The 15501-nt window shown below is 44.5% G+C and overlaps 1 protein-coding gene across 1 annotated transcript in view; it reads right to left on the reverse strand.

Moving 5' to 3' along the window:
* The window catches only part of LOC117365506 (semaphorin-4E-like), a 142585-nt gene extending 127293 nt beyond the window's left edge, over positions 1-15292 (reverse strand). The window contains exon 1 of the mRNA XM_033955983.1: positions 15184-15292. Coding sequence (XP_033811874.1) covers positions 15184-15292 — 109 coding nt within the window. The remainder of the gene's footprint in view (positions 1-15183) is intronic.
* Positions 15293-15501: the final 209 nt, after the last annotated feature.

Raw genomic sequence — 15501 nt, forward strand, 5'->3', positions numbered from 1 at the left:
AGGATGTGACATCAGAAGGGAGCCGAAGCTGGCTCAAGCAGCAGGTGGAAGATGTTGCTCTTGCCTGCAAACATTTTCAAGAGGTACACAGGGATCGCTCAAGCGACAAGGAGCAGTGAGGTACACAAGTGACTGGGAAGAGCAGGGAGGCGCACAGCATGGCGATGCAGGGTGCCACCACCCCAGGTGCCAACTTCTTTAGCTACGCCACTGGCACTAAGGAAGAATTTCCTAAAGTTACAGGGCTAAAGAAATGCATGAAATTGTAGTCAGATTTATTTTATTTTTGCTAACAGCCAAAGGTGAAACAAAGTGACAGCCCTGTCTTTTGGGGGCAGTTGCAGCTAATATCCTGATGAAATTGAATGTGGACATTGGGAAGAATAATCCAAATCATAGTTACCTGATGCTAGGGTACACCTTAGGAGTCAACACCCAAGAAAAAGATGTGGGAATAATTGTAGACACTACACTGAAATCTTCTTCCTAGTGCGTGACTGCGGCAATAAAAGCAAACAGGATGTTAAGAATTATTAAAAAGGGGATGGTAATTAAGACCAAGAACAATTATAATGGTGCGCCCTCACCCTGAGTATTACGCACAGTTTTGGTTACCGTATCTCAAAAAGATATAGTAGAATTAGAAAAGATTCAAAGAAGAGTGACCAAAATGATAAAGGGGATGGAACTCCTCTCATATGAGGAAAGACTAAAGAGGTTGGGGCTCTTCAGCTTGGAAAAAGGAGATAGTTAAGGGTGGGATAAGCTTGAGGTCTACAAAATTCTGAGTGGTGTAGAACGGGTAAGAGTGAATTGATTTTTCACTCTTTCCAAAAGTACAAAAACCAGGGGACACTCAATAAAATTACATAAGACTACTTTTAAATAGGAGGAATTTTTTTTCTCAAAGAATAGTTGAGCTCTGGGACTCACTGCCAGAGGAGGTGGTTACAGAGATTAACATAGCTATGTTTAAGAAAGTTTTAGACAAATTGCCTGGAGGGAAAGTCCATAGTCTGCTATTGAGACAGACATGGGGAAGCAACTGCTTGACCTGGATCAGTAACATGGAATGTTGCTACTATTTTAGGTTTCTGCCAGTTACTCTGACTTGGATTGGTCCTTGTTAAAAAACAGGAGACTGGGCTAGATGGACCATTAGTCTGACCCAGTATGACTGTTTTTATGTTCTTAGTATGCCCTTTGTCAGAATGGGAGCCTGACTTATGGGATGAATGGTTTCTTTTCTTTATGTTTAGATCAGGGGTCTCAAATTCCCTCCTTGAGGGCCGCAATCCAGTTGGGTTTTCAGGATTTCCCCATGATATCTATGTGCATGCACTGCTTTCAATGCATATTAATTGGGGAAATCCTGAAAACCCGACTGGATTGCGGCCCTCAAGGAGGGACTTTGAGATCCCTGGTTTAGATGTTTGTTTACTCACTGTGCTTCCTGAACATGTTTATGTTTTATTAAAACTTGATATGCCACCCAACTTACACAGATTTAAACAGTTTATCTTAATAATATATTTTCCGATAGGCAAGACTTTCTAGACAAGTGGGTTGTATCCCAATAGCCACGTGCCATAAACAGAAGAAATCCACTCTGGATTTTTTTGCGACTCTCATGTACTTCATTGGGAGCTATAGCACCACCTTCAGTTAGTACCCAAGCACTGAAAGCTCCAACATTCAACGTGAAGTAGAGTCATAAAGGGGAAAATTCCCCAAACAACTGTTCTGCTCAACATGTAAACACAAATTAAAACAGCGAACACAAGCATCAAAGGAGCCCAGGAAAGACCTCTGCATGCATCATAAACATATACTGTATACAGAATTATTTGCAGCCCAAAGGGCTGACTAGCAACCAAGAATCAACTTGGAGAAGCAGAAACAGAATGGAGATAGTAAGCAGGTGCAGGAAGGACAGGGTGGAAGTCTAGAATTTCTCACCTATCTATTGGAAAAGATTAACAAGGTAAGGACATAATCTGCAATGAGTGAGACATTCTAGACAAGTGGGCTGTACAAAAGCAGTCACAAAAAGCTAGAATGGGCTGACTGCACTGACCTTCAAGACCGAAGACTTAAAGGCAGAATCCTGTTTTGCCGCCACATCCACTCTGTAAAATTTGACAAACGTGTGGACCAAGTAACTGTCCTACAAATCTCCACAGGGGATATCACCTTAGCCTCAATCCATAATGAGACCATAATCCTGGTAGAATATGCCTTAACAGAAACAGGAGACAGGTCACCACACAGAATGTAGGCTGACGAAATGGCCTTACAAATCCATTTGGAAATAAGAGGCCTTGGAAGCGGGAACGCCCCACTTAGAAGAACAAGTCAAGGTGGGGGGAGAAGGAGATATTTTGTTTTTCTTATAAGTGCAAATAATGTGGAGAGGGGAGGGTTATTATATGTCTTCTTATATTTGATGAAAGTCATTGTATATGGGGGAGGGATGGTTATGGGATCTGAATTAAATTTTAATAGGATATTAAGTGATATATTTAAATATAAATTGATGTTATAAGCTGTTGCACTTATTGTAATTTTAAAAATGAATAAAGAATCTTAAAAAAAAAAAAAAAGAACAAGTCAGCACAAAAAGATGGTCAGAGACGAAACACATTTGAGACCTCAGAATAATGCATAAGAACTCTGTGGACAACCAAGTTCCGCAAAATGCGGTCCTGCTTCTTAGAACCAGTAGACTGAAAAACAGTCAAACGCACTTACTGAGTAACATGGAATGCCAACACCACCTTCAGCAGAAACTAAGGAACCATGCGGAGAAAGAGCCCTGTCTCCGAGAACCTCAGGAAAAGCTCTCTACAAGACAGAGCCTGGAGCTCCGAGACACATCTCGCTGAGGTAACAGCGATTAGAAAAACTGCCTTAGGCTTCAGGTCCAAGAGAGAAGCATCTTACAGATGCTCAAACAGAACCTTGGCGAGGCCAGACAAAACCAAGAAAAGATCCCACGAAGAGAACGGCGGTTTGATTGGACGGCTATTGCGGAGAACACCTTTCAGCAATCTGGCCACCTTAGGATGAGATGCAAGCGAAAGACTATGGTTCCAGGCTCTGAAACAACTTGGAACCAAAGAAAAGCCAAGGTGAGGCCCTTATCAAGGCCATTTACAGAAAGGCTAGCACTACAGAACCAGGAGCGGAATACGACTCCACATGTTTCTGGTTGCTGCAAAGTTGGGACGTCTTCCACACCGAAGCGAAGGCAGACACAGTAGTCGACTTATTAGATTTCAGAAGAGCAGAAATTACAATATCAGAATATCATTTGTGAACTAACGTTTCGCGCTCAATAGCCATGCTGTAAGAGCAAAGCGATCAAGATCCTCCATACAGACTGGACTCTTAGAGAGAAGGTTTGGAAGAGCCTGCAACTGAAGGCTGACCTTTGTGAAAATGCATCAGATCTGCGTACCACAGACTGCACGGCCAGTCTGGAGCACCAGAAAGACCGTTCTCTGATTAGTTGCAATCCGGTGGAGGACACAACTCATCATGGGCCAGGGAGGAAAAACATACAGTAGAACTCCCTGCAGCCACAGCTGTACTAGAGCATCTAAGCCCTTGCTGCTGAACTCTGATCTTCGACTGAAGAATCGGTCAGCTTTCGTGTACTTTGTCAAGGTCATGAGGTTGAAGTGAGGCCAACCCCAGCGCTGCACAATGGCCTGAAACGCTGCCGAAAACAGCTCCCACTCACCCGGATCCAAGGTTTGTCGGCTGAGGAAGACTGCTTGTGTATTGTCGACTCCCACCACAAGAGTTGCCAAGAGGGCCAGGAGATGACGCTCTGCATAGAGAAAGAGCAGGCGAGCTTCCTGAGCCATAGAAGCACTCTCGGTTCCTTCCGGGTGACTGACATACGTCACCCTCTGTTGCATTTTTGGAGATTGCTTGCCCCTCCAGAGTCGACTGCAATTTCAGCAGAGCCAAGCGAATGGTCCGCAGTTTCAACTGGTTGATGGACCATGTCTGTGGAGAGGGCAGCCACTGCCTCTGAATAGGACAATGGTTGCATAGTAAGTAAAGTCGCTAAAAACAGCAATTTTAGGATTTTTCAGGTGGGGGAACACAAGGGGACATGCAGAAACCTCCAAAACAGTGAAATTCAGACACCTCCCCCCCCCCAAAAAAAAATATCACCTCAAAGGCTGTGACAGCCTTACTCACTCTGTGACCTGTGCTGGAAATATGCTGCAGCCTGCCTCAGCTATCTCACAGTAGCTGGATGAGAAGAAATCACTGCTTCTTCCTTGGAATGCCTTCTCTATGCTGATTTTAGGGCTGCCAGTCAGACATAGTGTCTTACCGTACCTCCACCCTCGCAGACAGATAGATGCGCTACTTGGATGGGTGGAAGTGAAAATGCAGCCAGCACCCTGAAAGACACTGCTGAGCCCCCAAAGGACGCCTAACAGCCAGAAGTAGAACCTCTGCTTAACAGAGAGTGAGAGAAAAGTGCGGACGGCCCCGAGCTTCACAGAAACTAGTGCAGGCTGGCCAAGTACCACAAGGGATCGGCCTGTCAGCTGCAGACCGAAGTCTCCTTCTTCTCTATGCAAACAGAGCTGAAGAAACGTTCCAATCACAAAGAAATCCTGAAAAGGGACGAATACATTAAAATAAAATAAGAAAAAGGGGGAGCGGAGCAGAACAGAAACACTCCTTCAGGCAGGCATGCAGAAGGGAAAAACTGAAGGTGGTACTATAGCCCTCAGTGAAGTGCAGAAGAGTCACAGAAAAAATCCAGAGTGGATTCATTCTGCATATGGTATGCAGCCATTATAATTAGAGAATGACATGGGGAAAAAAATTTATCACCGTTCCCGTCCCTGCCCCCTCCCCGCGAGCTCAGTCCCGGTCCTGCAAACTGTCAGATCCCATCCGCACAAGCATCGAATAGTTATGATTTTATACTGAACTTATTTTATTAAAGTATAAAAAGAGACTATACTGTACAATTGTCATTTTATAAACACAAATAATACAGAGCAAAGATCAACAAAACCCCTGTCTCTCTTCCCTTTAACAAATATCCCCTCCACTATTGTAAAAAAACACAGTTACTTACCGTAACAGGTGTTATCCCAGGACAGCAGGCATATATTCTCACTGATGGGTGACCTCCAAGCTAACAGAAAGGGATGGTGGGAAAGTTGGCCATTAGGAAAATAAATTTTGTAATACAGATTGGCCGAAGTGCCCATCTCGTCTGGAGAAACACTCCAGACAGTAATGAGAAGTGAAGGTATGAACTGAGGACCAGGTGGCAGCTTTGCAGATCTCCTCAATTGGAGTAGACCTGAGGAAAGCAACAGAAGCTGCCATAACTCGGACTTTATGGGCTGTGACACGGTTCTTTTCCTTAATCTTTCTGACAGTGCTATAGCTTGACTCTTATACTCTTCCAGGGAAGAGCAAACTCTCTGGATTCGTAGAAATTGGCCTATGGGTAAATTAAACCGCAATTTAAAGGGGTGGAAGCTTCCACCCCTTTAAATTGTGGTTTAATTTACCCATAGGCCAATTTCTATGAATCCAGAGAGTTTGCTCTTCCCTGGAAGAGTATAAGAGCCAAGCTATAGCACTGTCAGAAAGATTAAGGAAAAGAGGTTACCCCTATAGATCCATCAGGCAGGTATATTTGAGGGCAAAATTTGCCCAGAGAGAATTACTTTTGGGGGAATCCCAGACGGTAGATACTAATACAGATGAAGGTTTAATATGCGTTTTACTGTATTCAAGGGTGGTACAATCGCTGGTGGACCTTATGAGAAGTCATTGGTATATAGTGCAAACATACAAACCTCTTTATGATTTTCCGAGAATAGCATATTCCAGGGAGGCGACACTGGGTCAGAAATGCAATTTTCAGAAATATGGTGTTAGACCCAAAGAGGGGAGGGGCTACCATGGTGCTTGTGGAAGATGCCAGTGGTGCGCAAGCACTATTGACGGGGAGGTATGGCAAGTACCAAGAAGAGAGGTTATTTTGAAGTCTAGAGTGAGTACCGATTGTAATACGGAAGACGTCATTTACACGATAGTATGTCCCTCTAGTTTGATATACATCGGTCGGACCAACAGGAAGGTACGGGTGAGACTTATGGAACATAAGTCAAGGATCACCAATAAGATAATTCAAGCACCTTTAGTGGCCCATTGGCTTACACATAGACATACAATTGATCAATTACGCTGGCGTGTTATTGCACAAGTTAGTGGGAGGGATGGTGGGAAAGACCAGATAAGATTGAATGAGAGTGAACAACGATATATTTTTAGCCTAGATACTGTGGAACCAAGAGGTTTGAACAGTGATATCGAGTGGATGACGCTGATTGGATGAGGGGTTGGACGAATGAGACGCAGGGGGTGTGCACAGTGTTAAGTTTGATGGGAGCATTTAAACCTGGGGTATGAACGCCGCCGCCATCTTTCTCATGTATTGGAACCTGAATTGTATGACAGCGGCAACCTCGGTAAGTTTCATTTGAAAAATTGTCGAATTTTCTATAATAAGATAGGTTAACCTTTTGGGAGAGAGGAATGGGGGACATGAATGGTAGTCTACAACTTTCTTCTCTGAACGTTTTTTATTTTCATCTAGGGGGACCCTTGACACAGCTCTTCTGAGCGAAACATGTCGGGTCAGAACTCCCAGGTTTGGCTGAATATGAAGTTAATTTCAAGCTAAGTACTATGCACTTTATATTTATGCTGGATATTTATTCCATATTTACTAAATAATATTACAAATTATATAAAAACTACTTTAACTACAATATTATGGACGGCCAATGATGAGGCACCACGTAATGCTTCCCGCGGTTGCGAGATAAAACAGCGGAGGAGTGGTGGGGCTGAGGCTTCCTCGAGATATAAAATATAATTGATCCAAGACCTAATTGTTTGGGAAACAATCCAGTAGAAAGGCATCCCTCGCCAGATGGAGAGGAGAGTAAAGTCTGGAGCAAAACTGGGGCAACTGATGATTGTGAGGAGCTGCAAACAAGTCCACCTGTGGGGTGCCCGATTGAGCAAATACTGACTGGAGAGTTACAGCGTCGAGAGTCCATTCGTGAGGTTGAAGAATTCTGCTGAGGTTGTTTGCTAGAGAATTCTTCTCGCCTTGAATGTATACAGCTTTCAGGAACAGATGGCAAGCTGGCCAAATCTTTTGAGCCTCCTGACACAACAGGAGAGAACTCATGCCTCCCTGCTTGTTGATGTAATACATTGCTACTTGATTGTCTGTGCAAAGAAGGAGGACTTGAGGATAGAGGAGATGTTGAAATGCCTTGAGTGCATAAAACATTGTTCTTAGTTCCAGAAAAATGATGAAATGAAAAATGGTGAAATTTTTTTCTCGTTGACAGTCCAAAAACCCTGAGTCTGTAGATCGTCCATATGCGCCCCCCAGGCATAAGGGGATGTGTCTGTGGTGATGATCTTGTTATGAAGAGGCAAGTGAAAAAGGAGACCTCTGGAAAGATTGGAGGAGGTCATCCACCAACACAGAGACTGCAGAAGAGCCGATGTAACAGATATGTGCTTCGAGAGACAATCCCTGGCTTGAGACCACTGGGAAACTAGAATCCATTGAGGAGTACGCAGATGAAGTCTTGCCAGAGGTGTGACCTGGACCGTGGAAGCCATATGACCCAGAAGAACCATCATGTGTCTGGCAGAGATGGTCTGAAGAGGAAGCAACTGCTGACAGAGACGGATGAGAGTTTGAAGTCGATCTAGTGGAAGAAAGGCCCTCATCAGAGTACTGTCCAGAATTGCTCCAATGAATTGGAGACGCTGCGTTGGAATGAGATTTGATTTGGGAAAGTTGACTTTGAATCCCAGAAGCTGAAGAAGGGAGATGGTTTAAGATATCGCATGAGCCACTCTCTGAGACGAAATCTCCTTGAACAACCAGTCGTCCAGATAAGGAAAGACCTGGAGACTGTGTAACCATAGACAGACGGCCACCACAATGAGGCATTTTGTGAATACTCGGGGAGAAGATGCCAACCCGAAGGGAAGGACCTTGTACTAGTAATGTCATTGATGAATTTGAAACCGAAGGTACTTCCAAGAGGCTGGATGCAAGGATATATGCGTGTAGGCTTCTTTGAGATCTAGGGAGCATAGCCAATCGTTGAGATTGAGAAAAGGATACAGGAGAGCTAGTGACAACATCCTGAATTTTTCTCTGACCAAGAAGTTGTTGAGAAGGTTTGAGATCCAAGATGGGTCTAAGTCCTCCCATCTTCTTGGGAACCAAGAAGTAACGGGAATAAAACCCTTTCCCCTGCTGATCGAGAGGAACTTCTTTGATGCCATTTAGCTGAAGAAGAGATTGTACTTCCTGAAGAAGAACGGAGGACTGTGCAGGGTCAAAAGCAGACTCTTTTGGAGGGAAGTCTGGAGGAAGAGTCTGAAAATGAAGAGTGTAACCCTTACGAACGATGGTGAGGACCCAATGATCCGAATGAGTAATGAGTTCCCAATGGTTGATGAACCACTCAGCCTATGGGCTGAGGCAATGGATGAGAAATGTGGAGATTGGCTATGCTCCGAAGAAACAGGTCAAAAGGGCTGCTGAGATTTAGGTTGTGCAGCCGGTTGTTTCTGCTGTTGCCGACGAGGCTGCTGTTGTTGAGGCTGTTGTGGTCTCCGAGGTTGAGACTGAGGTTGTTGTAAGTAGATTGTGGCCTGTAAAGACGAGTAGGTGGAGGCTTTTTCTTGTTCTTAATTAAAGTATCCCACCTGGTTTCATAAGCTGAGAGCTTCTGAGTCGTAGTGTCTAAAGACTCACCAAAAAATTCATCGCCCAAACAAGGAGCATTGGTCAAACGATCTTCATGATTGACATCCAGCTCAGAAACTCGAAGCCAAGCCAAACGTCTCATAGCAGTGGACATGGCAGTAGCACGAGAAGTAAGCTCAAAGGTATCATAAATGGAGCAAACCAAAAACTTCCTCAATTGCAACAAAGAAACAATATGCTGCTGAAAAAGAGGAAGCTTCTGATCAGGTAAATTTTTCTGGAAAGCAAATACCTATTGAATTAAATGCTTGAAGTAAAAAGAAAAATGGAAAGCATAATTTCCAGACCGATTGGCATGTGTGAAATTCTGGAACAAACACATGCCAAAACGATCCATAGTTTTACCCTCTGTCAGGAGGAACAGAAGCATAAACACTAGTACCTGCAGATTTTTTAAGTGTAGACTCAACTAAAAGTGATTCATGAGGGAGTTGAGGCTTATCAAACCCAGGAAGAGCTACCACCCTGTAAAGAGAATCCAATTTACAAGGAGCTCCTGGAACAGTTAAAGGAGTGTCTAAATTTTTATAAGTTTCCCTAAGAATATCATGAAGAGGAAGCTTAAGAAATTCTTTAGGAGGATTGATCAAAATCTAATGCGTCCAAGAAAGCTTTAGACTTTTTAGAATCAGATTCAAGAAGGATAGAAAGTGCCTCTGACATTTCCCTCAAAAAATTGGAAAAAGAGGTCTGTTCAGGTTTTGAAACAGAGTCTCTAGTGAAACCATCATCATCTGAGGAAGCCTCATCAGCTGTCAGAATAGGTTCTTCAGAGTCTTCCCAAAGATCTGAATCTTTCATCGGTGGAGCATGGGAAATGGGTGTCGAAGAGTTGATATGCTTACTTTTCCAGATAGACTTGCCTGATTTAATCGATATCGTCTCAGGTGACAAGACAGAATGATGTTGAGCTGAATCCGACATCGAACCGGAAGATAAAACCATTGGCACCGATGAAGCTTTCTTAGATGGCGTCGGTGCATGAAAAACTGGCTCTGCCAAAGTGGATGTCCACATCGAGGGCGCAGACCTGGTCGATGTCAGCAAAGTCGATGCCGAAATCATGGGCTCAGACCGAACCGGCACCAGAAGAGCCGGTGTCGCCATGACTGGAAGCAACAATTGCAATTGCTCCCGTAATTGCTCTTTTACCACCGTAGCAATTGTATCCTCAAGAGACTGCACCGGTACCACTTGCTTTTTCACTGGTACCTTTGGTGCCGCTCTGTGCTCCGGAGATGAGGAGGCTGATGACGAGGCACTCACCTCTATCAGAGCAGAGCGTTTTTTGGGGAAGCCTCGAGGTCTGCAGGACTTGACTTACTGCAGCAGTGACCTGAGGACCTGAAAGGGAAGGAGAAGGCTTCTTAGTCGGCTTACTCACTGACACCGATGGAGAATCTTGCGATGTCGAATGATGAGAAGACTTTGGCGTTGACTCTGACACCGGGACCGATGCCGAATCCCCTTCCATTGCAGATCTGAACAGCAACTGTTGCTGGAGCTGACGATTTCTGAGTGTTCTTTTCTGCAGAGTAGAACACCATGTGCAGGATTCAGCCCGAGGTCCAGCCCGAGACACTGAAGACACCAGCGATGTGGGTCCGTGAACGAAATCGGGTGAGCACACCGTTCACATTTTTAAAACAGGTAGATGGTCGTGACATCGAGGGAAAAACAGCCTCAGCCAAATCGAAGGTCAAGGCTCGAGGCCCCACCGGGCCGAGTTCGCAAAAGCAAAAAAGTAAATTTTTTTTTTTTTAACTTAAATAAAAAGTAAAAAAGAATTAAATCCTAAGGAAAAATAAGAAAAAATAAGTATTGCGTGAGCGAGAAGGCAGTAAAAAAGACGCAAGTCGAAATAGAGCAACTGACTAGCTCCGCGGAAACAAAAAAACTGACGGACCGTGTTCCTCTGTCGGGTGGTAAGGCACTCGTGCATGCGCGGTGCAAGCATCAAGAACTTTCTAAGTTCTTAAAGTGGTCCGTACTGAGGGCTCCGTGGTGACGTCACCCATCAGTGAGAATATAGGCTTTCTTGTCCTGGGATAACTGAACAAACCAAATTACTACAGAATGCTACACAGAAAAATCAAGCTAACAGAATACTTCAGTCACCCATGGCAGGAATAGTGTTAGGGAAGAGCAACTGCCCCCTGGTCAGAGAGGGAGCCCTAAGCCAGCTGGAAGCTAAAGAAGCACAGCCTGGGCTTTGTGGTTCCCAGTTATGTCTAATACCAGCTTTAGCAAGATACATATTTAAAATCCGAAATATTATGATCACAAAATTTTTTTTTTCTACCTTTTGTTGCCTGGTAATTTTATTCTTCAAATCACATTGGCCTCAGGCTTTGGTTTCCTTCTGCCTTCATCGTGGCATGGCTGGCTCCTGAAGGTAAAATATGCCCAAAAGGAGCTGGGGAGGAAATGCCGAGTCTAACACGGATGCAATTTTTTACCACAGGAGCAAGACTTTTCACCACTTCCATGGGGTGGTGAAAGGTCTTGTCCCCATTCCTGTGGTAAACCAGTTGCAAATGTCCCCATTACTGCGGATTTACTGCGGTGACCACTGTTTAAACAGTCCCTGTGTCATTCTCTAATTAGAATACAACCCACTTGTCTAGAATGTCTCACCTATTGCACTGGAAAACAGCATTATTTTAAAAATACAAATTTAAAAGAACTCTGGTAAACATGGGTCTAGAAAGAGATTTAATTCAAAAAGAATCTATACAGTTTACAATAAAATTTAGAATATGTTTGTCTGTTACATTGTGTGCTATATGGTTCTGTACCTGAATCAGAAATAAAAAGAGATTCTATGAAGGGTTGACACATTCTGCAGCTAGAAAAGACTAGAAGAGGACTGGGACCAAGGGAGGGTGGGAACTTCCATGCATGCTCAGACACCTGTTTTAAAACTTCTCTGAAGAGGAACTCTGGCACCTGGCATCACCTCAGAGTGTGTCTGCATTTCCCTGTCTGCCCTATAGAGAATGTACAGAATTTGGCACAGGCACCAGAAACAGCTGCTCTGCTCACTTTCTATATCCCTCTCCCACATAGATTAAGCAGCAAGAGGAGTAAGTAAATGGCTGCGTATGGGGCAGATTCCTCCATCTGTGCTAGCTTAGACCTGACTGCTCCTGTGATCCACACTGGCATCCATATACTATGTTTCCCCGAAAATAAGCCCTAGCATTATTTTTGGGGTAGGTCTTAATATAAACCCTACCCCCAAAAAATAAGCCCTAGTCGTAGGCAGCCACACTTCCCCCTGCCTGTGCCACCTCCATCTTTCCCTCCCAACTGATCCCCACCAACCGCGATCATAAATACCTTGCTGCAGAGGAGAGTCGGGCCAGCAGCACTCACAGGCTGCTTGGCAGCCTTCTCGTTGGGGACATCTGTGTACTGATGATGTCATCAGTACACAGATGTCCCCAACGAGAAGTCCGTGAAGCAGCCTGTGAGTGCTGCTGGCCCGACACTCCTCTGCAGTAAGGTATTTATGGTCACGGTTGGCGAGGATCAGTTGGGAGGTAAGGATGGAGAGTCAGTGGGGGTTTGGCTGCGCGGTGGAGGCGGTGGCGGGTGCTCAAGGGTTCTGCTGCACGAGGGATGGGAGGGAAGGATGGAAGCTGGGCAAAGGTTCTGCTGCACAGGGGGATGGGAGGGAGGGAAGTATGGAAGCTGGGCAAAGGGTTCTGCTACACAAGGGATAGAAGGGAGGGAAGCTGAGCAAAGGGTTCTGCTGCACGAGGGATGGGAGTCGGGCAAAGCGTTTTGATGCACGAGGGATGGGAGGGAGGGAAGGATGGAAGCTGGGCAAGGGTTCTGCTGCACAGGGGGATGGGAGGATAGAAAGATGCTGCAGAGGAAAGGCACAAGGGGATGGGTGAGAGGGGAGGAAAGAAGTTGCACATGTGGGGGAAAGGAAAGAGGAAGAATTGGGGTGAAGGAGAGGAAGGGAGAGATGTTCATGTACATGAAAAAAAATAAGCCCTACCCAAAAATAAGACTTAGTGCCTTTTATGGGCCCCAAATGAATACAAGACACTGTCTTATTTTCAGGGAAACACGGTAGATTTGCAGTTCAAGTAAAACAGCTATATCTAAGCCAACACAGGAGGAGAAAGCCACCCAGCAGGTAGCTGTTTCCTTCCTCTTGCTTTGCAATCTCTCCAGGGAGGGGGACAGAAAGTGATCAGAGCTGCTGATGCCAATGGCTGAGTGTGCCATGGGGATAATTGGAGGGCAGAGCAAAGTGAGTGTGTGATGATGAGAGAGGCAGAGCAAGGCAACTATGTGGATTGCAAGTGTAGAACAATGTTCGTGTGGGCCATGTTGATTGGGAGGGAGAGAGTAAAGCAAAGTAACTGTGTTCCATGTGGATTAGAGGGGAAAAGTAAGGTGACTACTGTGTGCCATGATTCAAAGGGGGGAGCAGAGCGATTAAAGTGTGTGTCATGTGGATTGGTGGGGGACAGAGCAACGTGTGTGCCATGTGGATTGAGGGGTCAAAGTAAAGTGAACGTGTGCCATGAAATTTTGTGGCAATGGGACCAGAGCAAGCAAAAATTATTGAGAATTGGAGGGATGACACTCCAAAATGGCCTGATGCACCGGGAAGAGGAAGGCCTACCATTTTGGAGTGGTGGGTCTGAGGAGCAGGAGGGACTGGGCATCCCTCCTGCTGTCAACCTAATTTCCAGACACAGTGGAAATTCGGATGATGGGGGGTTTTGGGGGGGGGGGCATCCCTCCTTCTGATTTTTTTTTTTTAGGAAGGGGAGCAAGGGAGGGGTCAGTGCAGGGGGATTTTGCGGCGGCAGGAGGGAGTTGGCCTCCCTCCTGCTGATTTTGGCTGGCATGGAGGGGGGGTGTGGTGACAGGAGGGAGTTGGCATCCCTTCTGACTCCATTCTGGTTCCAGGGTGGGTTGTCAGGGAGGGCCATCATCAGCGATGGTGGGGGGCAACATGGCATTTTTTTAAATGGGGCAGATACTGTGCATGTGTAACACACACACAACGTGCCATTTACAAAAAAGAAAAAAGCCCCAACAGTTGAATGGCAGGGGGCTGCTTTGGGGCTTCCCCAAACTAGCTCTGTGCAGGTGTCAAAGACACTCTTAGAGCAACTAGTGGGACAGAAATACGACAAATCTCCATGCAAATCATTTGCATGGAAACTTATTGGAACATCAATCGCTGTTCCACAATCGGTCAAAATATCAGCCAACAGCAACAGTGTTTAGTGCATCTGGCACTGAGTGTGCCACTGGAATCGGAGATCAAACTTGAGGGTATGCTATAGGGAAAGGTGAGGGAGAGGTATTTATAGTTATAGAGGAAGAAGGAAAAAATGAGGTAAGGGTATGTGCCTCAGAGAAAATACTTTTGAAGCAGACAGAATTAGGGGAGTTAGAGGGAACTGGGGAGCCTGAAGCCTAAGGAGAGAAAAGACAGGAGATTTCAGGTCTTATGGTGGGGAAATTCTGTTCAAAACACTAACCCCCCTCTTCTATTAAACTGCACTAGCAGTTTTTAGCACTGTGAGCCGCGCTCATAGAGTTCCTATGAGCGTCGAGAACAGCACAGGCCATTCAGTGCGGCTGTTATCGCAGTTTAGTAAAAGAGGAGGTAAAATAAATTATTCATAATTTTAAAATATTGTGGAACATAATTTTAAAAACTTTTGCTGAATTTGCTACCGGATGCCATGTTAGTCCACTTTTAAAGGTAATAAAAATAAAGTAAATATAAAATAAAATTATACCTTTTTATTGGACTAACTTAGGGCTCGCGGCAGTATCAATTCCCACATGGCAAATGCAACATAGCTATGTGAATTGAATGGGCTGCATCTCATTTGCCAAGGGGGCCTTAATACATTTTTTATTTGCTTTCATAGGCAGTATCTTCTTCATTTCTGATTTTCTTTGTTTTATTTCTATTTATCATTATTAAGCTCAGAATTTTACAACTTCTTGTGCAGAATTCCCCCGGGAGTTTTGAAGTAGGATATTAGGTCACTGGTCTGCCAAGAGCATGACATGTCTCATGTTCTTATAATATTAAGGTTTTGCTTACCTTTTTGGGACGAGGGTTGTTTGAATGGAGATCTAAATTGTCAAGATTTGAAAACTACATTTATAAAGAATGCCCTCTTCCTAATATTTCTATACAAGCCAAATACTACTTTCAGGGTTTTTTTTAAGTTCTATTTATAAAAATCTGTGACTTTTTCAAAACAGCATACAGTATTAGTTTTGTATTAAATTAGGTTCTACAATTCTGGAACACTCACTCTGAAAGGAGATTGTTTTTCGAGGGATACAGTTGGAGATGGACGCTTCACTCTCTTGTGATAATCCACAAATGAGAAACAGGGAAAAGGCAACAATGATTCTATTCATTTTCAGAGATGATTTTCTTCTGTTCAGTCTGAATTCTTCAGTTTGTAACTATTTACAGACGCAAACCGTGTGTACTACACCGGCCTTAAAAATGTAGGCATTTGAGACCACTGGAACACGATGAATGGAGCTTGCAACCATTTTCCACCAAATGGCTACCTTTTGGTGACTATTCTCAAAGTCAACTTTTGCTGAAAATCTTTCTCCTA

Source organism: Geotrypetes seraphini, chromosome 8 (genome assembly GCF_902459505.1).
Source record: "Geotrypetes seraphini chromosome 8, aGeoSer1.1, whole genome shotgun sequence".
NCBI classification, from domain to species: Eukaryota; Metazoa; Chordata; class Amphibia; order Gymnophiona; family Dermophiidae; genus Geotrypetes; species Geotrypetes seraphini.